This window comes from Balaenoptera musculus, chromosome 4 (genome assembly GCF_009873245.2).
Source record: "Balaenoptera musculus isolate JJ_BM4_2016_0621 chromosome 4, mBalMus1.pri.v3, whole genome shotgun sequence".
Classification (NCBI taxonomy): Eukaryota; Metazoa; Chordata; class Mammalia; order Artiodactyla; family Balaenopteridae; genus Balaenoptera; species Balaenoptera musculus.
Genome location: NC_045788.1, coordinates 141,938,539 through 141,964,555, shown reverse-complemented (window position 1 = coordinate 141,964,555; position 26,017 = coordinate 141,938,539). Strand labels below are relative to the sequence as shown.

The window sequence follows — 26,017 nt, the reverse complement described above, 5'->3', positions numbered from 1 at the left end:
TGAGAATCTGCCTGCCAATGCAGGGGACACGGGTTTGAGCCCTGGTCTGGGAGGATCCCACATGCCACAGAGCAACTGGGCCCGTGAGCCACAACTACTGAGCCTGCGCGTCTGGAGCCTGTGCTCCGCAACAAGAGAGGCCGCGATAGTGAGAGGCCCGCGCACCACGATGAAGAGCGGCCCCCGCTCGCCGCGACTAGAGAAAGCCCTCGCACAGAAACGAAGACCCAACACAGCCAAAAATAAATAAATAAATAAAATAATTTAAAAAATATATATATAGCAGTTCAGAGGCTTTGCGTTTCGGGCGCGTCTGGCTTCTCTTCCCTCAGCTCTGAGCCCACCTCAGACAACCGCGTCCTCGACCTGGATGCAAACTCAGACCTTCTCACTTTTTGAAGGACCAAGTAGGTACCAGGCCAGCCAAGTCGCCCAGCCACAGCGTGAGAAAGATCCAGAACTGGCCCTATGCAGTCTGGAGAAAGAGACAAACACTAAACAAGCAAGTGTATTCCATCCGGACAAACGCGATCAGCAACAGACCCCAAGCCACCAGAGGCGCGAAAGCCACTTTGCGAGTTGAAGGGAGAATGCACCTTCTGCGCATGCCCGGGGCTGGCGCGTTCGCGGGGCCAGCCCGGATGACGTCTCCTCGCGGCGTCTACGTCTGACGTCACTTTTCGGCGCTGGCAGGAAGAAGCGCTAGGCGGCGCACGTGGGTGGCTGCACCGCGGGCGGGTACATGGCGGGTTCTGCAGGGCTGTCGCTGTGCGGGCATGCGCTGGTGGTGCGGGGCGGCAGCCGGTTGCTGGCCACCTCCACTTCGAGCAGGTGAGGGGTCTGGGTCTGGAGCAGGAGCCAAGGCTGCGGTCGCGCGTCGGGGCCTTGAGACCCCGGCTCTCCCGCACAGCCGGGGTTGCACCCGCCTTGGGGTGACCCCGGGGAGCCCCACTGCTACCTGTAAGCTCTCCGTTGCCACCTGGGCCCGGCCGCGTGCCTGCGCCGCGGAATGTCCGCTCTCCGCGCCTTTCTCCCAAGACCCGCCCGGGGGTCCCCTAGCCGCCTGCCCAGAGCCCCGCGCCCTCCGCGGCGGGTCTGCGGCGCTCTTTGAGGGTTCGGCGCGGGACACTTCCGGGCTCTGCGAGGTCCGGGGCACGCTGGTCCTACCCTCTCTGGAGAGAGGGGTGGAAAGCAGCCCTTGCTTTCCCTTGGGGAGAGGGCTTTACTCCCGGGGACCAAGTTCGGCGCACTCCCTCTCTCCCCTCCCTCTTCCTGCGTAGGTGCCTGTTTCCTCCTCCCAGCCCACATCCCTCGACCCCGCCCTACTTGCCCTTCGGGGCTGGAGGGTTTTATCTGACACCTCCTCGCTCGGGGGTACTCCAGAGCCACTGCGCGCACCTCCCTAGTGGCCCATTACAAGGTCCTGCTTTTGCTTTCGCTAATTTCACGCCCCTTCCTTATCGTTCCCGGGATTTTTAAATCAGTAAATGTTTGTTGATCGAATAGTCTTGACCCAGGAGCCTCTTGGATATTAGTAGTTGTCAGTTTCGGCGTCTGTTTTCTTTCCCAGGGTAGTTTTGATTCTTCCATTCTTGAAACAATGTGTCTGTCAAATGTAAAGGTACTCTCCGTGTTCTTTGTTCAGTGTTTGGTTTCAGAGATCCAATAAGATGTTAAGTTTAGATTTCACAGATTTATTCACAAACCTGTTGTCTGTCCCAGGTTATTTTGTTTTAGAGCCTCGGGGTATCTAACACATGCCACAGTGAGAGATGGCTAAATTAGACTCCATCTGGTTGCTTCATTCCATACCTTTTGAGGAAATCTAGTGGCTGGCTGGCACAGCTTCTGGCTTGGAGGACTGTTTCTCTTCCTGCACTGCAGTGTTCCACGTGAAAAGAGTTTGGCTGCAGTCACTTTAAAGGCTATAAATTTGCACGATGTCTTCTCTGTGCCAGGCACTGGAGGGGGAGCTCAGGGTCTGATAGGGAAGGTGGGTGGCTTCTATACTGGTAAATGCTTGGCAGCCATGGGAGCTTTTCTGGGGCAGATGAGACATTTTTCTAAACAAGTTATGGCGGTTTTAAACTTGGGTGCAAAAGACCCTCTGAAAACTCAATAACATCAGAATATAACTTCTTCTTACATAGCCATCTTGCACTGATGTTCTGCTTATCAAAGAACGGTATATTACTTCCTGTTGAGTTTTTGTCCTCACTTATTTCACTTCACTGACTTTTATGGACAGACCATATCAGTTATGTATGGCAAATATAAATAGGTTAAGCAAATAAAGCTCCTTAACTGTTCCCTGAAATATCTTATTTATTTATTTATTTATTTATTTATTTATTTATTTATTTATTTATTTTTGTCTGTGTTGGGTCTTCGTTTCTGTGCGAGGGCTTTCTCTAGTTGCGGCAAGCGGGGGCCACTCTTCATCACGGTGCGCGGGCCTCTCACTGTCGCGGCCTCTTGTTGCGCAGCACAGGCTCCAGACACGCAGGCTCAGTAGTTGTGGCTCACGGGCCCATTTGCTCCGCGGCATGTGGGATCTTCCTAGACCAGGGCTCGAACCCGTGTCCCCTGCATTGGCAGGCAGATTCTCAACCACTGTGCCACCAGGGAAGCCCCTCCTGAAATATCTTATGGAGACAGTTTCTTGTGGATAAGACCCTTAGTGAGTGCGCAAATTTTTTTTGATCCAGGTTAAAAAAAAAAAAAAAGAAATGAGCATTATAATTAACGAAGTGCTTCCTTTAAAATGTTTTTGTTATTTTTTTCTTTAGTGATGATGACAGCCTCTTCATATATGATTGCAGTGCTGCAGAAAAGGAGACACAAGAGCATAAAGGGTGAGATGGTAGGGGCGCCTCTTCAGGGCTGATGCATGGTTTGCATAATGGGACCGTTTAGTCTGAGGTGTAAGCTGTTGTCTTATTTGCTGAATTCTTCATTTCTGTGACCCGGCTGTGTGGATAAACCAGGTGCCACCTCAGGAGAGAAATGTGGAACTACCTTTCAAATTCGGCATTAAGAATATTAGCACCTTTTAAAATACTTTAAATTCGTTTTTGTCAGTAATTAGCTATTTTACTGGCACTTTGAAATAACAGGGCAATTTTAAATGCATTGAAAGCATGTATATGAAATTAATTTTAGCTAACTGAAAGATAAAAGTAGAGTATGGTTTTTAAAAAAATTTTTATTGGGGTATAGTTGATTTACAGTGTTGTGTTAGTTTCAGGTGTACAGCAAAGTGAATCAGCTATACATCTATATATACATCCACTCTTTTTTAGATTCTTTTCCCATATAGGTCATTACAGAGTATTGAGTAGAGTTCCTTGTCCTATACAGTAGCTCCTTATTAGTTATCTGTTTTATGTATAGTAGTGTGTATATGTCAATCCCAATCTCCCAATTTATCCCTCTCCACCTTTCCCCCCTGGTAACCATAGGTTTGTTTTCAGAGTATGGTCATTCTGTATGGTGGTTTTCTTTAGAAGAATCGGGCTTGGGGCCCACTTTATTTTTCTTAATATGATTTGATCCCTGCCTCTAGTTGTAGATGAGTTCATGTCCTTGAGGGAGTGGGCCTCTGAGGGTCTTTGCAGCTCAGCCCTTGGGATTCTGGTGTGTATGCCGAGAGACTTTTCTGTTTAATTAGCTTTACTCCTTAAACATTAGAGTGGTCTCTAACCTCCCCATGTCCCCTTAATATGTTTTCTATTCTGGCTACGTGAACCTCATCACATTTTCTGCGTCCGGTCGCGTTATAAACGCACAGGGCTGGCCTGGAGGGCGCAGTCTCACTTGCTGAGGTAAGGCCTGACCTGTCCCCTCTCTTTCTCAGGGAGGACGGACAGCCCGTGGATAAGGGGAGTGACATGATTCTGGCGTCCACCTTCTCCAAGTCTGGCAGCTATTTTGCTTTAACTGATGACAGTAAGCGTCTGATTCTTTTCCGTACAAAACCATGGCAATGTCTGAGTGTCAGGTATGAAATGCTAACATTGAATCGTTACGATGTTGAACGCACGGCTTACACTTGCATGCCAATAACAATAGTGACAGTAGCGATAGTGTAAGAAGCTAACACAGAGCACCAGTTCTGTGCCAGGAGCTGTTTCGAGTGCTGTACTTGTGTTAACTGATTTAATTCTCATAACAGGCCCGTGAGTGGGGCGGGGCGGTGTTCTCACCCACACCGCTGCTCAGGAAACTTTGAAGCAGTTCCAGTTACTCAGCTCAGCTGGGCCCTGTCCTGGTCACTGGCTACAGAGTCTGTGCCTCTGGCCACTGTGCCATCGTGCTTTCCAAACAGTGTTCCTCCAGTCTTGTGGTGGCAGAAATAGAGAACGCCAGCATGCCCCCTGAGAGTGTGTCGGGGGCTTCGTGTAAGTTAAGGCACCTGGGCCACGGTTTTAACTTGGTGAGTTTTTAAGTCGGTGCACTTACTTGAGTATCTCAAGGGCTGGGGGCTCGGCATTGATGGGAGATGATGTCAGTAACTCAGCAAGAACATAGCTGTCACTGGGCCTAGGTGTTTCCTCTTACCCAGCCAAGTCCTGTGCATGCTCTTCCGACTTTTTATTCTTCTCCTGCATCTCTCTCCATCATTTCCTCGAAGGGAGGGGGCACTGCGGTTTTCTGAGCGCTCGCTTCCCGAGAGCTTCCTCGTCTTTGGAGAGGAGGTGGGTGATGCTGACAGTCGGCTGGGGGCAGATGTAAATGTCCTTTGGCTTTGATACGCTCTTAACTTGCACCTTCTCTGTTTCCTTCGGAGGGTACAGGCTGGCTTTATTTTGATTGTTCTTTGACACTGATGGAAACACCCACCTGGAGCAGAGCCGGCCCTTCCCCTCCTCCTCGCCTCCCTGCGGCTGCAGGGTTTAACTGCCCTCTCATAATCAGAGATAAACGTGTGCGGTTATAACGTTCTAACTACTGAAGGGCCAAGGTCAAGGAATTTCCTGTTGTAGCCGACTCACACCTGTATTGGGACAGCTACACTTCTAAGATTTTTATCTCATCCTATTTGCTAAGAGAAGGATAAAAAGCCAGATTCCAGGTGGCATCAAAAGCAAGGAGTACCCACTCTGCCCTCGATTCCAGTCAGGTTAAAAATAAAGTCCAGTAACATTACTTCGTTTTTACCTTATACATGTTTTTGTGTATTAGATGGGCAATAGATGCTCATGTTTTAAAAGCTTAAAACAGAAAATTAAAAGGATGTACAGGGAATCTCCCTGCACCCGTGCCCTCCAGCTATTGCCCACAGTCAATTACAGTTTCCAGCCCCAAAATGACTCTTAAATGTGTGTTGCCGTATAGCCACAGGATAATTGATGATGAGCTGCTCCTTCCTGCTGATGTGGATTCACATCACCCTCAACCGGAGAGGCCTGTGAGGCAGCATCCTCCTGCCAGCATAGCCGGAACATTAGCGGGTCACTTAGAGCACAGACGATGTCATGTATTTTCGGGGTTCAGGGTTGAACATCGCCGGGAACGTTGGGGTTTCTGACCCTGAGCTCCCCCACAGGGATCCTTGCAGGTAGCCTTGGTTTTGCTTCCACAGCCTGTAGGGAGTGGGGAGGGCAGGCCCGCGACAGTGATGGCAGGTGATGGTAGCTGATGAGGCCGCCAGGGCTGCCGTGACGAACACCACAGCTTAAACAGCAGGTATTTAGTCCTCACAGTCCTGGGGGCTGAGGTCCAAGATCAAGGCGTCAGCAGGATTGGCTTCTCCTGGGCGTGGCCTGTAGATGGCCACCCTCTTGCTGTCCCTTCACACGGTCATCCCTCTGTGTGCTGTTTTCCTCTTGTAAGGATGCCCATCACGCTGGATTGGGGTCCACCTGAGCAGCCACACTGCACCTGAATCACCTCTCTAAAGGCTGTCTTTCCAAATACAGCCACATTCTGAAGTCTGGGGTGGGGGGTTTAGATTCCAGCATGAATCTGGGGGGGGGGGACACAGTTCAGCCCATAACAGTAGTTAATCTCCTTTCTTGACCCTGACTGCTGACTTTTTTTTTTTTTAACAGATTTTTTTTTAAGTATTTATTTATTTATTTATGGCTGTGTTGGGTCTTCATTTCTGTGCGAGGGCTTTCTCTAGTTGTGGCAAGCGGGGGTCACTCTTCATCGCGGTGCGCGGGCTTCTCACTATTGCGGCCTCTCTTGTTGTGGAGCACAGGCTCCAGACACGCAGGCTCAGTAATTGTGGCTCATGGGCCTAGTTGCTCCGCGGCATGTGGTATCTTCCCAGACCAGGGCTCGAACCCGTGTCCCCTGCATTGGCAGGCAGATTCTCAACCACTGCACCACCAGGGAAGCCCCTGACTGCTGACTTTTGTTTGTGGAGTCTCCATACCTTACACCAGATTCTCAAAGGGGGCTTTGCCCCAAAAGATGAAAATCAAACGATCTAAAGGAATCTGGCAGTAATTCTTCTGCTAAAGTAAAGGCTGTCTGGCCGTGCTGCTGGTGCGCCCACCGGCGTACCTTGAGGACATGCAGACTGATTCTGCCTGCAGCGTGATGTTTCAGAGCTCTGATCGCCCTCCAAGGACATCCGTAAATCTGCGTCTGACCCCCAGGTTGACGAGGGGACCCGGGCAATGATCAGAGGACCCAGGGGATCCGGCCTGGGTCAGAGGAGACTCGGGGTCTTCAGGACTGAAGGGCCTGTTGGAGGTACACCCGATGGAGCCGATGGCAGAGACGTCTGTGCTGGGCAGTACTTCGTGAAGAGCAGCAACTGCGTGCAGTCCCGTCATTTTCTTGGCCTCCTTCTTCATGGACATGTCTTACCTGCCTTTCACTTGTTCTGCTCTTCCAAAAAGTGCTTCAGTGAATTATCATATACAGACGTAATTTTTCTCATTTATCTGTAAAAGTTGCCAAAACTGAGTCGCCAAGTCTGAAGATGTGTATTTGTAAATTATGTCGCTTATCACAAATGGCCTTCCCAAGGGCTTTTCCCTTTACCCCCCTGAGTGCAGGAGCAGCGCCTCACACCCCAGCACTGAGTAGCGTCTAACCTTGGACTTGGGGCCGTGTGAGAAGAAAAGTGGGACCTTGCGTGCTCGCCTTGTTAGGAGCGAGGAGAGCAGCCTCACCCTGAAGAACTGCTTGTATCTTGTGAGCTGTCTTCTCACGCCCTGTGCTTTCCTGCGGGGTGGTTGGGGAACGTGGGTTTTTCCCATTTGTGTTAAACGCGTCCATCCACTGCGGCTGTCCTGTCACCCGGCCGTCCGTATAGGGTCGCGTGCTGAGCGAGACACTTTGGGTGAGCCTCGGCCGACAGGCTCCCCCAGGCCGCCGTCCAGAGCTGCCACGGGCATGCTTGTGTGCAGACCTGCCCCTGTGGGGTCTGCGGGAGGGCAGCTGAGGGCAGGTTCGCAGGTGTCCTGTCTGGTCCCTGGAGCAGTGTGCTTTCCTACCACAGCAATTTTTTCCATTCTCCCCCTTGAATTTTTTTGGTTCATGTAAAAATTTGGGAACCTCAGAAAAGGCCAAAGTGGGAACAAAAACAGATCACCCTGAATCTCATCATCCAGAGATCCCTAGCAAGAGACACCGCGCGGCCCTCTAACTCGGCGTTTGCCTCCCCGGCACCTGCCTTCCGCCTGCGACAGTTTCCTCGCGGGATCTGTTTCTGCCCCTGGAGACCTGTTTTGTCCTCCTCGAGATCACCTCCTCCCAGGCCGTGAGGCCACGGGCCTGACCTCTCTTTGGAGGAGGGTGATTCTTCACCGAGGGGGTGTGCCCACTGTTAGGGCTCTTGACCCCTGGGTCCCTCGCAGGCCCACTGACCACTTCTGTGACGCGTGGGTGCGGGCGCAGGGGCTGCTGGTGGTGGGGAGAGTTGGCGGCCAGCTTGCTCTCGCTCTGTAGGTGGCAGCTCTGGACTTGCTGGAAGGCAGACACGCGGGTGAACTGCCACTTCTGTGTGCGTTCCGCGGGCGGGTAGGGATTTCACTCTGGACGTGGGCATGGGGGTGTCCACGCAGCCTGCCGCCCTCCTGGGTCCTGGTTCCGGAGGTCCTGCCCTTCTGCCGGGGTGGCACGGCAAGCGCCCAGGGCTCTGGGGGGCTCTGGCTGTTCTAGAAGGGTCCTGCCTCGTGCAGGGTCTGAGGAGGGAGCAGGGGGTCTGCGTGACGTCGGGCTTCTTAGTGCGAGAGTTTAGGTGAGGCCTCCTCGGGTGCGGGGCAGGGCAGGTGTTCAGACGCCTGGTCCCCGTGACCGTGCCTGGGTCCCTCCACCCTGAGGCCTGTGGGTGTGCACTGAAGGGAAGGTGCCGTGTTGTTTTGTCTCTGGAAGGTCGTGTGTCGGGGCTTCTTTCCACGTGAGACCCAATAACACTCGGGGCCGTAGACCTCAGCGGTCTTGGTGCTGGGCGTTTTCCCTTTAGTCGTACGTTCTCTTGGCTTTTAAGTTGATATCCACAGAATAACTTTGTGTAGGAAATGCTTGCATTAGGTGGTGTGGAAGGCACGATGTGATTGGATGAAGTTAAGGAACCAGATTACAACTCCAGGGCCTCCCTCATGTTGCAGCCTTCGGATAATGGTGCCAAGGGGCTGGGCCGGGGCGAGCTCAGGGCAGGGGTCGTGTGTCTCCCGTTGCCTTTTCCTGTGCGTTTACCCTGAGCTCAGCGCCTTCCCTCTCTGATTACGCTTTTGCAGGAGAGCAGGGTGAGTTGAAGTCGCCAGGGCGACGACATGCAGTGGGCGGTTCCCCCCATGCTGGTCTAGTGGACGTCACCCTGGAGGGGGTGCGGCAGCTCTTCACCTTTGGGGCACAGACCCCTTTGGGATCCGATGGGCCCCCTCAGAACAGCACCCACCCTTGGTACATCTGACGTCCAGTTCATCCACATTTGACCGGCCGGGGCCCCGAGCAGCTGTGGGACCTGCTCACGGCTCAGAGCTCGCTCTAGCGGCCCCTTCCTCTGCCCCTGGCACGGAGGAGGGGGCCACACCCACCCTGGGGGGGCCTGAGGAGATGGGCCTGGACCTTGAACCCAGTGCCTCCGTGGAGCAAGGGAAAGCGCTGAGGCCCCAGACCCCGCAGAGGCCGAAGGTTGGTGCCCCCGGGGCTCGTTCTGCTGGGGCGGCATGGCCAGCCACCGATGGTCCTGTCCGATGGCCTGCTGCCACCTGTGTCCTGATGCCCACGGGTCCCAGTTCCTACACCCGTACTGCACAGCTGAGCCACATCCTGGAATCGTTGCCAGGACGGGTTTAGCCTGAGAAGCTGGAAGCCCCCAGCTGGCAGAGGACAAAGGGGCGAGATGCAGAGTGGGAAGCGGGGGCTACAGTGGGGAGGGGGCCGGCTCTGGAGGGCTCACTTCCTCCTGGGGTGGGCGAGCTCATTGGGATGCAAGCCTGTTGCTTCCCAAGGACTGTCCTAGGCCAGTGCGCCCTAGGAGGCCGTGCCTCCCCCTCCGCCCCCCAGGCTGTGGCTGCGCTCCGTGCAGGTGCTCAGTCGGCCCGCTAGGCTGTGCGGCTGTGGTGCTGGTGCCGCACAGGCCGTTTGTTTAAGTGACGGGCGTGCTGCGAGTTCTCATCAGTCTCGCCCTGGGGTCTGGCTCCCTTTCCTTGTTGTTTCCCCACGTTCATGGCATCACGCCTCCTTGCCGGGCGGCACCGGACCGAGGCGTGGGGGCCGTGCAGCAGCTGCCGAGCCCCGTGGCGGCGCCTGGAACCCAGCAGGGGCTCGCGCTCGCTTCTCTGTCCTCTTGTCCCTCCCTCCCTCCCTCCCGAGAGGCGAGCAGGGCTCTGATGGGCCCTATGTGGGGGGCGGGGGGCGTAACGTTCAGTTTCCGTTTCAGGCGGAAGTCTGGAGTCCCGGCTGCTGTGAGCTGGGTGTCATCTGCACGGACGTTAGCTCTTTACGGGGACAGTGGGTCCCCTTCCAGCCCTCGGGTGACAGCAAAGCTGAGACCGGCCCTTCTGTGAAGAGGCCACGCGTGTAGATAAACGGAAGGCGTTTGTGTGTAAAGCAGCGTTACGGCTTGTCTCTAACGTAGAATGAAAAATACGGGTACCTTGTCGTGGAGAGCCTATTTTGCTACCTGGAAGACGTCCCAGTAGAAACAAAATGAAAAACGGCGACAGGAGGGAACGGCATGACCCCGACCCGGGGCGAGCAGGCCGGCGATGGGGCCTGTGTCACCACAGCTTGAGGTTTTGCTCCTCGTGGCTGACGTCATTACTGAGCCAGCTCGCAGACGTGCCAGCTCTTGTGGCTCCGGATCAAGGATCTGGATTTGTGATGTGCCCCCAGCGGAGGGGGCCGGCCCTCCCGTGTGCGCACGAGCAGCGCGCGCAGGGTCCTGGCCAGGCGGCCGAGCCGGCAGTGGGTGGGCGGTGCGGAGGGCGGGGTCCTGGACGGGAAGCCGCGGGGGCAGGAGGGCCCTCCGCAGCTGCGGTCGCGGCCCAGAGCGCGTTGGCCTCTAGGAAGCTGGCTGCTGTCGTCCCCTCGACGCACAGGGAGGCCAGGGAGCCCCGCCCCCAGCACTCTATCACGACAGCTTTCAAACACACTGTCAAGCTGAGCGGGTCTCACGTCGGACACGTAGATACCCGCCACCCAGATTCTGCCATTAGCACATTTTTAAAAGAAAAAATATCGCGAAAGTAGGTTTTGTCTGAGGCATTGGCTCTGTTTCCATCCTTTATGTTTTTGGCACCGTCTTCGGTAACTGCCACGTGGCGGGAGCCTTGCAGGTCAGTGGGCGGCCCTGGCGCCGACCGTATAGGCCGACCGTGGGCGTCTCTGGCCTTGTAGGTCTGTGGTGAGGAGGTGCACAGCCCTGACCTTCACGGCCTCTGAGGAGAAGGTTCTGGTAGCAGACAAGTCTGGGGACGTTTATTCCTTTTCGGTGCTGGAGCCGCACGGGAGCGGCAAGCTTGAACTGGGACACCTGTCGATGCTGCTGGATGTGGTACGTGGGCGACGTGCTGCATTGGCTACAGTCCGGCTCGGGACGAGGAGGGGGCGGCCTGTGTGCCAGGGGGGCGGGTTTGGGCTCCGCTGTGGGCAGGGCCCCAATTTCAGAGGTGAAGCTGGGAGCAGGCTGAAGGAGGACGGTCAAGTTAGGGGCAGCTGGGTGGTCTAGATGTGGGGGAGGCCCAGGTCGGGGAGACGAGGGGGAGGGGTGTGGAAAGAGCAGGCGTCCTCCGAGCCCCCGAGCCAGGAGCTGCCCCCCCCAGAGGCCCCGAGAGGCCCACGAGGGCTGGGCTGCGGCCACGGGCGGTGGGCGGGGTGGGACCCTGCAGGGGCACACAGGAACCGGGGGGGTCGTGAAGGACAGATCACCAGGACTCAGTGGCGGGCTGGACATGGGGACACGTGACAGGAAGGAGAGGAAGGTGACCAGGTGCCGGAGACGGGAGTGGGCGCGGCCGGGCTGGGGCGGGAGCAGGAGGTGTGGGGCAGCTGTGGCCCTCGGGGGACACCTGAGCTGAGGCCTGGGGTGGCGGGGGGAGCCGGCCGTGCTGACCAGCCCCTTCTAACCCTCGTGCACAGGCCGTGAGTCCCGACGACCGCTACGTCCTCACTGCTGACCGGGACGAGAAAATCCGAGTGAGCTGGGCCGCGGCTCCACACAACATCGAGTCCTTCTGCCTTGGGCACACCGAGTGAGTGTCCCCCGTCCCCGTCCCCGCACCGAGTGAGTGTCCCCGTCCCCGCACCGTGTCCCCTGTCCCCGTCGCCCCAACTAGTGAGTGTCCCCCGTCCCCATCCCTGCACTGAGTGTCCCCATCCCTGTCCCCCCACCTAGTGAGTGTCCCCTGTCCCCGCACCGTGTCCCCTGTCCCCATCCCCCCACCTAGTGAGTGTCCCCTGTCCCCACACCGTGTCCCCTGTCCCCGTCCCCCCACCGAGTGAGTGTCCCCCATCTCCGCACCCAGTGAGTCCCTCACCCTCCACAGAGCGAGGCTCAGGTTTGAAATGCAGGCGGACCCTTCAGCTGGGGAAGCTGGTCACGAAGCGAGAGGTGCCTCCTGGGAGGAGGGGACCAGCCTGGGTGGCCTGGCCTGCATCGGTTTGCTTCCTCATGAGGCCCCGGTCTAGCTCACCCCCTGATCCCAGGGCTTCAGAACCTTCAGAACCTCCTTCCCTATTCAGAATCTGTTTCCCAGAGGTTTTCTTGGTGGCACCGAGGTCTCAGTCCCCAGTTCGTGGTCACCGCAGGCTAGCGTAGATGCCCATCAGCGCCTGGCAGTAGTCAGAGGTCAGTGGGGTGTGTGTCGGGGGACGAGGAACGTGCTTCAGTAATTTAAGTCGTCCAGGCGGGTGGCGTTGCTCTGCGATCTGTCTTCTGGCAGGTGAGCGCTCGTTTAGTAAGTGAAGTTTGACGTTATGTGAGGGTGGCGTTTCTGAAGAATGTCGCTCTCCTGAGGCAAAAGGCTGATTACAGTTTGCAGGAAGGAAAAGCACTTAGTTTAACTGGCTGAAGTGTTTTAAACTACGTTATTTGAGGCAGGGGAAGAATTGGAGGGATTTAATTCAATTCTGATGTTGCTCCTGTTTCCTGGTTTTTGAATGGAATGTAAACGTTGACCTTAAAGGTCGATGGTTGCTGGGTTTGTATGTCATGATAGCGTTGTTTTAGCTTTTATTCAGTTGTCTAGTAATCCTGCGAGCAGGGTTCCTGTGACCTGCCAGCCCCCGCCCCGTTGCCGTCTCTCGGGGGTCTTTGCTGCTCCCCACCCCACTGGGCACACTGTGCCTCGGGGCCTTTGCATCTGCCGTTCTCTCCACCGGGCAAGCTCTTGCCCATGCGGCTCAGCGCCCTCCTTCACTCAGCTTTCTGCCCGATGCCACCTGCCCTCTCAGGAAGCACCCCCCCCAGCCCCTCCCTGCTGGGCTTCTCAGCCTGTGCGGCCAGTTCAGAGCCATGAGCCACCAGGTCTCAAGTGAGATGTGCCAGTAGTTAGCGTAAAACACCTGATTCCAGAGACAGTGTGAAAAAACAATGTAAAAATAGCTCATTATTTGTTATATTGATTGCAGGTTGAGATGGTAACATTTTGGGTATATTGAGTTAAGTCAAAACATAGTATTAAAATGAGTCTCATCTGAGTCTATTTACCTTTTTTTTTTTTTTTTTTAAAGGAATTCCTTTATTTTTATTATTTATTTATTTTTAGCTGTGTTGGGTCTTCGTTTCTGTGCGAGGGCTTTCTCTAGTTGTGGCAAGCGGGGGCCACTCTTCATTGCGGTGCGCGGGCCTCTCACTATCGTGGCCTCTCTTGTTGCGGAGCACAGGCTCCAGACGCGCAGGCTCAGTAGTTGTGGCTCACGGGCCTAGTTGCTCCGCGGCACGTGGGATCTTCCCAGACCAGGGCTCGAACCCGTGTCCCCTGCATTGGCAGGCAGACTCTCAACCACTGCGCCACCAGGGAAGCCCTCTATTTACCTTTTTATCGCGGTTATCAGCAAATGTAAAATGCCCTTCGTGACTCACATCGTGGCTGGGGCCGTGTTTCTGTTGGATGGGCCGTTCTGAGCCTCCGCTGACACCCAGGGTCTCCTATGGCCTGTCTCCCCCCGAGTCCTAGACTTGGGGGGGGGGATCTTTGTCAGGTTTGCTCACTGCTGTCTGCAGCCCTCGCACAGCGCCTGGCACGAGGTGCTCAGTGGATATTTCGGCGAATAAATGACCAATCGTTGCTCTTTAAGAGTCTTGGTGAAGGCCCTGGAAACTGTGGTTTCCACTCCTTTCCTGTAGAGACATCGAGGTGGCTCGTACCCGCTGTCGTGGACGTGCCATTGCGGGGGACACCGGCTGCATTCACCCTGCAGCGTGTACTTGTTCCTTTTGAGGGCCTCCGGGGGAGGCTGTCCTGGGGAGGGAGGGTTGCTGCAGCCAGGCCGGGGTGAAGCTCCAGGCGGCTGGGACGGGAACCGGTGGAGGCGAGGGAGCCACGGGGGCCCCCCTCCCAGGGGTCCCCACCTCCCCAGGGGTCCCCAGGCGCCCGTGAGCTAGTGAGCGCGTTAGAGACGCGGGTGCGCGCCTGCGCGCCTGCGGCCCCGAGGCTGCTTTCTGGGGGGAGCTGGCTTGCTCGGGTGAGGCTCGATGGGTGTGGCTCTGGCTGCGGTCAGTGGCGCCGCTCCCCTTCCACCCCGCCCTGCTCGCAGGCCACCCTGCTGTCACAGACCCCGTGCGTGCTGGGGCCTTCCTGGCAGGCGCGGCCGGGGAGTGCCTCTGGGCCCGAGTGGCAGGGCGTGCTCCCCACGCAGCCACGCTGGCTGCTCCTCTCGGCTGCTGCTGGGGTCAGGGTCGAGGTGACACGGGCGGGGCAGAGTCACAGCAGCCCGGCTCACCCTCTGTCCTCTCCACCTGTAGGTTTGTGAGTCGCATCTTCGTGGTGCCCGACCACCCCGAGCTGCTCTTGTCCTCCTCCGGGGTAAGTGCTCCGCTCCCCACGCGCGCCCCGCTCCCCTTGGTGGGGACGCAGCCTGGAGCCTCGCTTGGGGGAGGACCTGTCAGTCAGCAGCCTGTCTTTTGTTCCCAGTGTGGTCGGGAGGTCAGCACGTGCCTTTCTTGGGTGGCCGTCCACTAGGTGGTGTTGTGGGCCGCAGGGTAGAGCTGGCCGGCCCGCTCCCTGCTCCAGGGCTGTGCGTGTGAGTGCGTGTGCGGGCGCTGAGCCGGAACCGGTGTGCAGGGACTCCGGTCTGAGGGGTCCTTACAGCACCGTGACCTCGTTAAAACGGTTGGTAGACGGCCCTTTCCGAACCCCAGAGGGACCTGGTTCCCCCCCTCCCCGTCGCTGCTGCTCTCAGCCCTTCTCCCTGACCCGCCCCTGTGTGAGCGCGTGGAGAGGGGCCAGGCACTTGGCCTTGGTGGAAGTTTGATCAGTAAGTACAGCAGCTCTGTCCAGGAGCCGGCAGCCTTAACAGCTGAGTGATTAGTGGCACCTTCCTCTAAGGAATACTCTTTAGAAGGACCATCAAGCAGCACTCTTGCTGAAGTGCAGGTTTTGAGTTCCTAAATGGCTCTGATTCTTCTTTTCTTTTCAGAAGCTCTGCCCACAGCCCTTTATCTTTGTCTTTCCACCCTTTAGCTTTTTATGCAAGTCAGGGGCCTGGGGTGGGCTGGGGGCCTCATGGACTCCTGACGGGCAGGCCTTCCAGGCGGTGGCCACGTCCCATTTCCTTCACCAAGTGTGGTTTCTCACAGGTTTTTACTTTTCCGTTCTCTTGTCCTGTTCTTGAAAGTGACTTGTGAAAGTAAAGAGGAGAAAATAAACGTGCTGGAGTTCCCAGAGATAGCCAGTTTCTGTGAATTCTGCTGTAAGCCTCTCTTACAATAAAAAAAAAATACTCAGCCATACAGAAAAGCGTAGTGACCACCTTTGGTCTTACCACTTAGCTTTGTCAAGTCCAGCGTTTTGCTTCTACTCCTTTTTACAGAAATGCAGTAGGACTGGCGCTGGCCGTGCTGGGTGCCCCATCCCATTGCCGTCCTACCTCCTCACGGGCCACCCGGCCGGGGCGTGGTGTGCTGCGTGCCCTGCACGCTGTGAAGTGCAGACTGTATGTTTATTTAAAGAGTCAGATGCTGCTGTAAGGCTTAGAGTGGAAACTAGCACTCCACCCCCCATGGCCTCCAAGGCAGGCCCTGGGAGCCTTCAGCTGCGTCCTCTTGATGGCCCGTGTTGCCAAACGACACGAGTCATCAAGAAACAAGCATGAGCAGTTTCCTCCTGTCAGCTGCTGCCATCTGCATGGGAAGCAGCAGTTTCCTGCCTGCATCCCCTCCCTCTTCGCTGGTGGGCTCTTTGTCTCCTGAAGGTGCCCCCGACCTTGTTTGGGGCACACATCATGGGGCGGCTTTCTGAAGGTGCAGGGAGGGTGGTTAGGAGCCTGCCTTTCGGGAGGTGCCCTTCGCCCGCCCCCAGCACTCGGTTATCAGGCAGGTGTACGATGCTCAGTCAGATGTTTCCCTGCAGATTGTCAAGCCGTTGCTCCAGGCTTTTCTCTGGTTTTTAGTTTGCTTGGTTTTCTGCCCGCTTTTTCTTTTGAAAAGTCTGAGTCCTTTATGTGGGGTCTGATCGCCCTTCTCTCTGGCCGTTTTTTGGGGGCCTTCTCACCCCGTGCTCTGAAGAATGATGGAGCAGGGCGGGGGTGTCATGGGGGCCCTGAAATTAGCTGCACAGTCAGTGGCTCTTTCCATTCTGAGTCTTCAGGTCCACAGACCTGGGAGTTTTCTTAGGTTCCCTCCCCCTGGAGCCGTCCCCACCTCACTCTTCCTGGGGTTTGTGCAGTTGGATGTTTGACCCGCTGTCTGACTCCTGATTCTTTCCTTTCATATTTTTTCTCTCATGTTCCTGCTCCCTGTTCTGCTTTGGGGGAGATTTTCTCAACTTTATTTTCCAGCCTTCTGTGGGAATGTTAATTTCTGCCGTGATTTCTACTTTTCAAGGCTCTTTCTCGTCCTTGGAATGTTCTTTCTTCATAGCCCCCATTCTTGCATCCTAACGCAGACTTTGGATCTCCTTGAGGTGGTGTGACGTGTGTTTTTTTTTAGGGATTTTCCTGTGTGTGTTTCCTTTCCTCCCTGTGTGTCGCCCACCTTTCCAGCTGGAGGTTTTCCTCGATGTCTGGTGGTCCGTCTGTCCGCTTATGGCATTGGGGCTGGGTTTGCGAGCCCGGGTGTCAGACTCGGGCACCCGGCTGCATCCTTGTGGGAGCCCTCCTGGGTCAGTCAGTCCTCCTTTTCTCATGGGGGTGGGGTTCGGTTTCCCGTCTTCACCCTTTGTGGGGAGGGGCCCCGTGTCTCTTCTCTACATGTGTCCCAGCATCCCCGAGACCAAGGCCTCTTGTTCGCATCGTCTGTCCCCAGCAGCTGGGTTCTGTCTGCATCTACCCGTGATTGTCTTTGTCCTGGAGGGCTCTGCTCTAAAACACCCCTTGTCGCCTGGGGGGACTAGGGGCGAGTGGGGACACCTGTAGACGTGCGTTCGTCTCCCTGTTTATCAGCCATAGTCACGGCAAGACATTCATACTCACATCCCAGCATCCGGAGATTCCTGCCTTAACCATTCGGGGGAAGTTAATTTTCCTCTTTCTCGCTTGGTCATTTAAATCACACAGAGGTTCTTCTCATTGGACTTCGTATTTGCTCCGCAGGTGGCCGTGGCCTGTGCGTGTCTGGTTTTAGTAAAGGGATCCCACTCACAGGAGGGGTTTATCTGAGGCGGATGCTGGCGTGGACCCTGCTCCGTTTCACTCACTGTCTGGTCCTTCTCCGTAGACGTGGGGTTCTATTTCCTGCCGTCCTAATGAGTGTTGTAACGAACGTTTCTTAATATGACCCTCTCCTCTTTTTTATATTACCGAGGTAACGTTGGTTTATAACGTGTAAGTTTCACATGGACGACATTGCATTTTGACTTCTTCATACATTACAGTGTGCTCACCACCAAAAGTTTAGTCTCCATGCGTCACAATACAGTACAGTTGACCCCTTTCACTCATCTTGCCCTCCCCCCCCTTCGCCTCTGGTAACCACTACTCTGTTCTTTGTATCTGCATGTTTGTTTTTGTTTCGTTTGTTTACTTTTTATATTCCACGTATGAGTGAAATCATATGGTATTTGTCTTTCTCCATCTGACTTATTTCACTGAGCGTAATATCCTCCAGGTCCATCCATGTTGCTGCAAATGGCGAGATTTCATTCTTTTTTATGGCTGAGTAATGTATTGTGTGTGTGTGTGTGTACCACATTCTTCTGTTGATGGGCACTTCAGTTGCTTCCAGATCTTGGCTATTGCATATAATGTGGCAGTGAACAGAAGGGTGGGTATATCTTTTCAAATTAGTGTTTTTGTTTTCTTCTCGGGTGGAATTGCTGGATCATATGGTAGCTCTATTTTTAATTTTTTGAGGAACCTCCATACTGTTTTCCACAGTGGCTGCACCAGTTTACATTCCCACCAACAGTGCACGGGGGTTCCCTTTTCTCTACATCCTCGCCAACATTTGTCATTTGTTGTCTTTTTGGTAGTAGCCATTCTGGCAGATGTGAGGTGATATCTCATTGTGGTTTTTATTTGCATTTCCCTGATGATCAGTGATGTTGAGCACCTTTTCATGTGCGTGTTGGCCATCTGTATGTCTTTAGAAAAATGTCTATTAATAGTCTCTGCCCCCCTTTTTTTTTTTTTTTCCTCTGCCCATTTTTAAAGGTTTTTTGTTGTCGAGTTGTAGCAGTTCCTTATCTGTTTTGGTTTTTTTTTTTTTTACAGTGAGTCTGATGGCTTTGATTCTGAACTCCCTGTCTTTTAACAAGGAAGTTTTTTTTTTTTTTAATTAATAGACTTTTACTTTTTTTTTAAAGTATTTATTTATTTATTTATTTATGGCTGTGTTGGGTCTTCGTTTCTGTGCGAGGGCTTTCTCTAGTTGTGGCAAGCGGGGACCACTCTTCATCGCGGTGCGCAGGCCTCTCACTATTGTGGCCTCTCCTTGCGGAGCACAGGCTCCAGACTTGCAGGCTCAGCAATTGTGGCTCACGGGCCCAGCCGCTCCACGGCACGTGGGATCCTCCCAAACCAGGGCTCGAACCCGTGTCCCCTGCATTGGCAGGCAGACTCTCAACCACTGCGCCACCAGGGAAGCCCTCTGTTTTGGTTTTTAACCACTTATCAGATATATGATTTGGAAATATCTTCTCCCATTTGGTTGATTGTCCTTTTGTTTTGTTGATCATTTCTCTCGCTGTGTAGAAGCTTTTTAGATTGAAATAGTTCCATTTGTTTATTTTTGCTTTTATTTCCTTTGCCTGAGGAGATATATTCAGAAAGATATTGCTAAGACCAGCATCAAAGAGCGTACTGCCTGTGTTTTCTTCTAGGAGTCTTATGGTTTCAGGTCTTACGTGTAACTCTTTAATCCATTTTAAGTTCATTTTTGTGTATGGTTTGAGATTGTGGTCCAGTTTTATTTTTTTTGCAAATGGCTGTTCAGTTTACCCCACACCATTTATTGAAGAGACTGTCCTTTCTCTGTTGTATGTTCTTTACTCCCTTGTTGTAAATTGTCCATATGTGCATGGGTTTATTTCTAGGCTCTCAATTCTGTTCCATTGATCTGTGTGTGTGTTTTTCTGCCAATACCATGCCATTTTGATTATTGTAGCTTTGCAGTATAGTTTGAAATCAGGGAGCGTGATACACTCTAGCTTTGTTATTCTTTCTCAAGATTGCTTTGGCTATTCAGGGTCTTTTGTGGTTTCATATAAATTTTAGGATTTTTTTGTCTTATGTTTGAAACATGTTGTTGGGATTTTGATAGTGATTGGACTGAGTCTTCAATTGTTTTAGTTAATGATGTACATTTTAACAATGTTAATTCTTCTAATCCATGAGCAGGAATATCTTTCCATTTGTTTGTGTTTTCAGTTTCTTTCTACAATGTCTTATACTTTTCTGAGTACAGGTCTTTCATCTCCTTGGTTAAATTTATTCCTAAATAAATTGTAAGTGGGGTTGCTTTCTTAATTTTCCTTTCTTTTAGTCTGTTGTTAGTGTGTAGAAGCACAGCAGATTTTTCTACATTGTGTACCCTGCAACTTTACTTATTTATTATTTCTAGTAGTCTTTTGGTGGAGTCTTTTCTATATATAAAATCACATCATCTGCAAACAGTAACAGTTTTACTTCTTTTCCAATTTGGATTCCTTTTCTTTTTCTTGTCTGATTGCTGTGGCTAGGACTGCCATTACTGTGTTCAATAAAAGTGGCCAAAGTGGGCATCCTTGTCTTGTTCCTGATAAACCCTCCTTTTTTTGCATTTATGTTATTTTTGGAGGACACATCAAGGCCATGCCAGTTGACACTCTCATGGGTAAAAAACGGATGTCCTCTTTTCACGCATTCTTAAACGGTGATGTGGACAGTTGTCACATGCTCATTAACCCCATGTGTTTCTCCTTGGGCGAATGCATGCTCATTGATGGGTCCGTGTGTGTATGTGCGTGCATGCGTGTGTGTTCACTCCCAGCCCGAGCATAGCAGGTGTTGTCTTTGACCTCCGGCACGTGACAGGGTGTCTTGTGTCCTTGCCCATTTGGCTGTGTGGGGTCACCCGTGTTTACTTATTGGTTTGTGCGACTCTTTGCACAGTTGTTACTAAGCAAAGAGCCTTTAGCTGGGAGAGAGGTGCAGTGGCCGTCGCTGAGTTATTCCCACTACCCGATGAAGCCCGGATGCCTCATTGGGTGCTGACCCGTCCTTGGTGTGTGCAGGACCGCACCCTGAGGCTCTGGCAATACAGAAGCGGCCGCGAGTTGCATTGTTGTCACCTGCCCAGCCTGCAGGAGCCAACGGAGCCCTGGAGCGACAAGGTAACCTCGTGTTTGTCTCTGGTTTATAGGGCGTCTCTCCAGTCATGGATCCTGTGGAAAAAATTCATTTTACGTTGGAAAAGTTTTTTTCCTGTCAATGCAAACTTCTTCCAGCTTGAGAGGAATCGTGTATTTCAAATTCTGAAGGCACCTAGTCATGTAAATGGGAAAAAATTTATATCTTACCATGTTTGCATTCAAACCACTAATTTACAGAAAGGCCTCTAATCCTGCTTGGAAATGGAAAAAATAGTGGTGCCTGTCAGGGAGCTGAGCATGCCCAGGGTTCCCTACCTCTGTCCATCGTGGGTCAACCTCATGTCCTCAGGATGGCGCATTGGCCAGTGCATCCCCAGGTCAGGTCACCTGGGCCTTCAGCTGTCAGGGGATCTGCAGGGGAGAGGGTGTGGGCTGCTTTTCAGGAGCTTGGGGTTCTTCGCTCTGATGCTCCCGGGCTGGTGCCCTGTTTGGCTGGGGTCCAGCTGGTCACACGTGGATGGTTCTGGCAGCTTCCAGAGGCCCAGCTGGGCCTGGTGGGGAGGGAGGGTCTGCTCACGCATTTCCCGGGCCTGCAGAGCTGGCCTGGGGGCTGGGGTCATGATGACCAGGGTGGCAGCCCGTGGCACGGGGCTTTGCCGCGTGTCTAACGAGACCTGGGCCTGAACTGAAGGGCTCTCCTGCCTCGTCCTTGGCTTCTCGGTTCTCTCGTCCACCCCGAGACCTCTCTGTAGCACGTGGGCAGGTAGGCCTGACGTGGGTCAGAGCCCCAGGACCCCAGGGCTGAGGCCACCCAGCCCAGTGGCCGCAGGGCCCTCCGGGTCAGTGGCCTCCAGCTGCTCTGGCCGCCCCCGTGCGCGCCTCCGCCTTGGGTTTCTGCAGCCACGGTGCCCCCGTTGGAGCTGCGGCAAAGAGAGGCCTGCTCGTTCTGCCTTCTTCCCGTCCGCGCCCTCCTCACCCCTGACGCCCCTGGATGGCGAGGAGAGAGCATAGAGGGAGGGGGTCAGCACGAGCAGCTCCCTGCAGGAGCCGGGGCAGCCCCCGAGAGCTGTGCGTGGAGCTGCCGTGCCCCCCCCCCCCCCCGCCCCTGCTGGCGCCGACCCCAGGCTGCTTCCTCTGCCGGAACGTGTGGACGCTCACGTGCACGCCTTTCTTTCCTCCCCGTGTGCTCTGTCCTCCCTCCTTTCTGAGCAATTCCATTGGCCTTGGAGATGTGGCACAGCTCCGGAGGGAGGGCCAGAGCCACGGAGCGGCCTCTGCCGTCTGCCCCGTGTGTCGGAATTCCCTGTGAACTGTGCCCTCACTGGTGTCCAGAGAGTCCTGCAGTGTCTTCTCTTTGCCTGTCATGGACCACACGTGGGGACCGTCCATCCTGCAGCAATGCTCGCAGTTTGAACTGAGCAGCCCAGCGTCGGGTCCTGACAGGCTGACATCTCTGAAGCCGCTGCTTTTCCTTTCAGAGGTTTGCTGCGTCCAGGATCACTTACTGGCGCCAGGAGGACTGCGTGGCGCTCTTGTGTGACGGGTAAGCCCACGCGGACCCGTGTGGGAGGGAACAGCGGGCTGTGTCTCCTGGGTCGGGAGGCTTGGACGGTGATGCTGGCTTGGCATCTCCCCGCAGTGAACTTCACTTTACGCGCCCTGCTGCTGCGGGCCGGGTGGCTTCCTTTCTATGCGCTGCATCTTAATCCGCTAGGGTGAAGGTAGCAGTGGCCCCTGGCTGGTCTTTTGTGCAGATAGAATCCCAACAAAGGGTCGGCTGTGGTAGAATCCACCTCAGTCAGTCCCAGTTGGGCTGGCGGTGCTGACGAGGTGGGTGTGGGGAGCACGGGCCACTCAGCTGTTCCCTCCTGAGCCTTGTCTGCATGCCGGGGGGGTGTTTGGGAGCCTCCCACATTGTCACTTGTCCTGACAGCAGGCCTGGGGTGGGCGGCTGAGCTCGTGTTGGAAATGAGGACGCAGGGTTAGAGGGTAAAAAGCCTGCTGGGGAGGGCTGAGCGCGGCCCGGGGTCCCGTCCGCTGCTCGGCGGGCGGGGCGGCTGTCTCATCCGCACGGCTTCGTCTTTGCTGCCTAGTAAGCTGCCCCCGGACTTCGGGACTGGAGCATTCGTTAGCTCACGGTTCCCGGGGTCGGGGAAGAGGGAGCGGCTTGGCTGGGGGCTCTGGGCTCAGGGCGTCCCGAGGTTGCAGCTGAGGCGCTGGCGGGGCTGGCCCGTGGCTGAGCGCCCCTGTGGGCGCCGTCGTGATCGTCCCCTCTCTCCCTGGGAAGGCTGCCCGTGGTCTGCCTCTTCCAGCTGGATGCCCCCCGGCGGCAGCTGGTCTTCCAGCAGCAGCTGACTTTCCAGCACAGAGTGTGGGACGTCGCCTTTGAGGAGGCCCAGGGGCTGTGGGTTCTGCAGGACTGCCGGGAGGCCCCCCTCGTGCTCTGCAGGCCTGTGGGCGGCCAGTGGCAGGTGAGATGGGCGGCCCCGCTGTTTCCGTCGATCACGCCTGTGCCAGTGGCTGTGTCCTCGGGAGGCAGTGGCCACAGGGCTTGCGGCGTGGGTGCAGGGAGCTGGGTGCCTGGCCGGGTTCTTCAGTGTCATGGTGCCTGCACGGGTGTCTCGGGGGCGAATTGTTGTCATTGGTATGTCGCATGTCCTGTTAGAAGCCTGTGATTGTTCTGCTGACACGTCTTTTTAGGAGAAAAGCCCACAGTTGGTGAGCCCTGGGTGTGTATCCTTAACATTTGCAGCCTCAGCACAGCCTTGCGCTGGGGCAGTGGTCCCGCTGGACAGTGAGGGGGCCCTTCCTTGCAGGTGGCCTGGGTGAGCCTGTGCGTAAAGCAGGGATGTCACCTCCCGCCTGTCCTGTGTCTAAGGTGCCATGGGGAGAAGCAGGTGACACCCGCAGAGCCCTTTGCAAACTTGCATGGCCTTGACGAGTGCTCAGAGCTGCCCGACAGCTCGCTCGGGTGTCTTTATCTGAAAGCCAGCAGTGAGCGATGCCGCCAGCTGGTGCCTGCCAGGTTGCAGACACCTTGGACGGAGTCCCGCGTGGCGAGCCGCGGTCGCTGCCGTGCCTGATGGACCGGGGAGAGCGGCCTTGCCGCCTCCTGTGAGCGCAGGGCTCACTACTGCCCACCGGCTTCTTTCTAATAAAGGTTTTCCGTTCGTCTTCTCAGTCTGTTCCCGCAACTACTGCGTCGAAGAGGGTCTGTGCTCACCTTCTCGAGAACTGGGCCATGTTGGAAGGTGAGGACCCGCCCTGGCCTGCTTGGCAGGGTCAATTTCAGCTGTGGGCACGGGCAGAGGCAGGTTCCAGAGCGCGGAACGCAGCAGGGAGCCGTCCCTGTGGGTGAGGGTGCAGGGCCTGTGGTGGGTGCGGTGTGTGTGTCCGTGTCCGCGTCCGCGTCAGGACAGCAGAGCTGCTGTGAGCCGGGGCCTGGTTGGCTGCAGGGCCACGGTGGGCCGCGCCCTTGGTTCCCTTAGAGGAGATTCAGGTGCCGAGAGCCCCTCCGTTTGTGCTGGCAGAAGGCAGGCTCTTGGGACGCAGCTTCTGGCTGTGTCTGGGGGATGCTTTTAACTCAGCCCTGGAACTCAGGTGCCTTCACTTGAATAAAATCATTGCTCAGAAGACTTCTTGGGAAGACAAACCACCGTCCGGATGGAGGTCTGGGTCCTCCGAGCTCTGGGGACACAAACGCAGCTTCGGTGTGTGTAGACGCTAGAGCGGCCCGCACGTCCCACTGTTGCTGTGGGTCTTGCGGGGTCTGCGTCCGGGCCGCTCAGTGGTTGGCACATTTCAGGTCCCCACTGGCTGTTGGCTGGAGGACACCCCAGTCCCCAGCGCAGAGGAGCAGGGGCACGGTGCCGACAGGACGCAGCCACAGCCTCTGCACCTGGCCTCCCGGGGACGCCCGGGCTTCGCGTGTCCTGTTAGAAGCGAGTCCTTGGTGCAGCCAGGCGTGGCCACCAGGAGGTGGGCATCCTTGGGGCCATGCCAGAGGAGGCGCCGCAGGTCCACGGAGAGCCGGGTGGTCAGTGTCGCAGGAGGGTCCCTGCGGCCCACCACGTCCCCCGCTGGAAGCAGAGCCCCTGCGCTCCTGTGGCACGCTGGCACCCATTCTTGTTCCGCACAGGCCCTGCTGGCACGGACGGGGGCTTCAGCAGCCTCTACAAGGCCACCTGCGACAACATGACCACCTACCTGAAGAAGAAGGAAGAGCGGCTGCAGCGGCAGCTGGAGAGGAAGCGACGCGGGGGGCCGCCGTGCGGGCCCGGCGGGCAGACCAAGAGGATGAAGGCGGGGCGCGCACCACGGAGCTGCTCGTCCTAGCTCGGCTCGGGATGCCCCTCGGGGGTGCTCGCAGCCTCGGGCGGCGGGACGCTGTGCTCGCCCCTCCTGCCCGCAGCGCCCTGACGCAGGCAAAGGGGACCTCATTCCCGACTCGGGCTTGGGGGCGGCGAGGTCCATCCCGACTCCGCGGACACCTGGGGCCCTGCCGGCTAGCTGGACGGGACCCTGGGCTCTAGAACATTCTGTCGCGGAGCAGAGCCCTCCGGCTGGAGGGAGGCCATGCAGCGCGTTAGCCGCCATGCCTGCGCAGTAAGAGCCTCCAAGCCCCTTCCCTTCGCGCTGGAGGGCACGTCACCCTGCAGCTGTGGCGCTGTCCTTTCCCGCTCGTCCACGCGGCTTCCTCCAGGGGAGCCTGGAAGCGGACGGACGTCTTTCCAGCAGCGCGGTGCACACCTGCGCTTTTCTCCAGTCCCCTCGCCCTTCTCGATGGTCCACTACGCTGTCCAGCGGGCGGCTGCGCGCCTCGGAGGCCGTAAACCTGAGGGGAGTTAAGTCCTCGGTTCCCTGGGCAGCGCTGGCTCCGGTGCTCAGGCCCCTCGGGGTGCGGAGAGCTCATCGCCGGGCTGGTGGAGACGGGCTGGGCCGCGACGCGTGAGGACAGAGAAGCCCGGCTGCACACTTACTCCGCAGGGAAGTGACGGGTGACGTTGTGTCTGTTTGATTTCGGGATGAACTTTGTGCACGTGCTGCAGGCAGGAGGGTCGGCTGAATTCTAATTACTGATCAATAAAGATGAGCTTTTTTGCAGCTTCTAGAAATTTTAGCAGCAACACATGGAGCTAATCTCGAAATATATTGAGCAGAACCATGTTTGATGAGTGTGCTGTTTCCGACTGAAACGTTTGCTTTTTGATTTGAAGGAAAACATTTCTTTGGTGTGGGGTTTCACAGGGTACTTGGACACAAACCATTTTGTGTATCAAAAGCTGGAAAGCTTCAGACTTTCCCTAAGTGCCTTATTTTACTTTAAACATCGATATGAAAACAATGCTGTTTGTGAACCGCCCAGGGTAACTTCCCGCAAGGGACATCAGGACCTGCCCAGACTGGGGGCTGTCTCGGGCAAAGGAGAGCAGAGGGGGTGTGCCTGGGATGGAATGGGGTCCCCAGGGCGGAGTGGGGTGCCCTGGCCATGGTCCTGGAGGGGGAGCCTGACCTCGTTAGCTCTGCATTGGGCACAGGAAGGGTTTTCGTTAGTAGTCGGCTCTGAATTCTTGGTTTTAGGAGCAATTTAGGTTTGTTCTTGTTGGCGTCTTGGTCTAAGATAGGGGTCAGCAAACGGGCTCGCGGGCCACATGCCGCCC

At 55.6% G+C, this 26,017-nt stretch overlaps 1 protein-coding gene across 3 annotated transcripts; it reads left to right on the top strand.

Moving 5' to 3' along the window:
• Positions 1-703: 703 nt before the first annotated feature.
• Positions 704-26,017, top strand: WDR4 (WD repeat domain 4). 3 transcript variants are annotated; one of them, XM_036851367.1, is made up of 11 exons: positions 704-831; positions 2,790-2,855; positions 3,857-4,000; positions 10,807-10,963; positions 11,548-11,660; positions 14,375-14,435; positions 20,280-20,378; positions 21,836-21,900; positions 22,645-22,828; positions 23,539-23,608; positions 24,496-26,016. In XM_036851367.1, the coding sequence occupies exons 1-11, from the start codon at positions 743-745 to the stop codon at positions 24,690-24,692; spliced, it is 1,245 nt and encodes a 414-aa protein (XP_036707262.1). In that variant the 5' UTR covers positions 704-742; the 3' UTR covers positions 24,693-26,016. The 3 variants fall into 3 exon arrangements, with proteins under 3 accessions (XP_036707262.1, XP_036707264.1, XP_036707263.1); XM_036851369.1 differs by lacking the exon at positions 704-831 and adding an exon at positions 2,604-2,680 and having other exon boundaries at positions 3,857-3,948; positions 24,496-26,017; XM_036851368.1 differs by lacking the exon at positions 704-831 and adding an exon at positions 2,604-2,680 and having other exon boundaries at positions 24,496-26,017.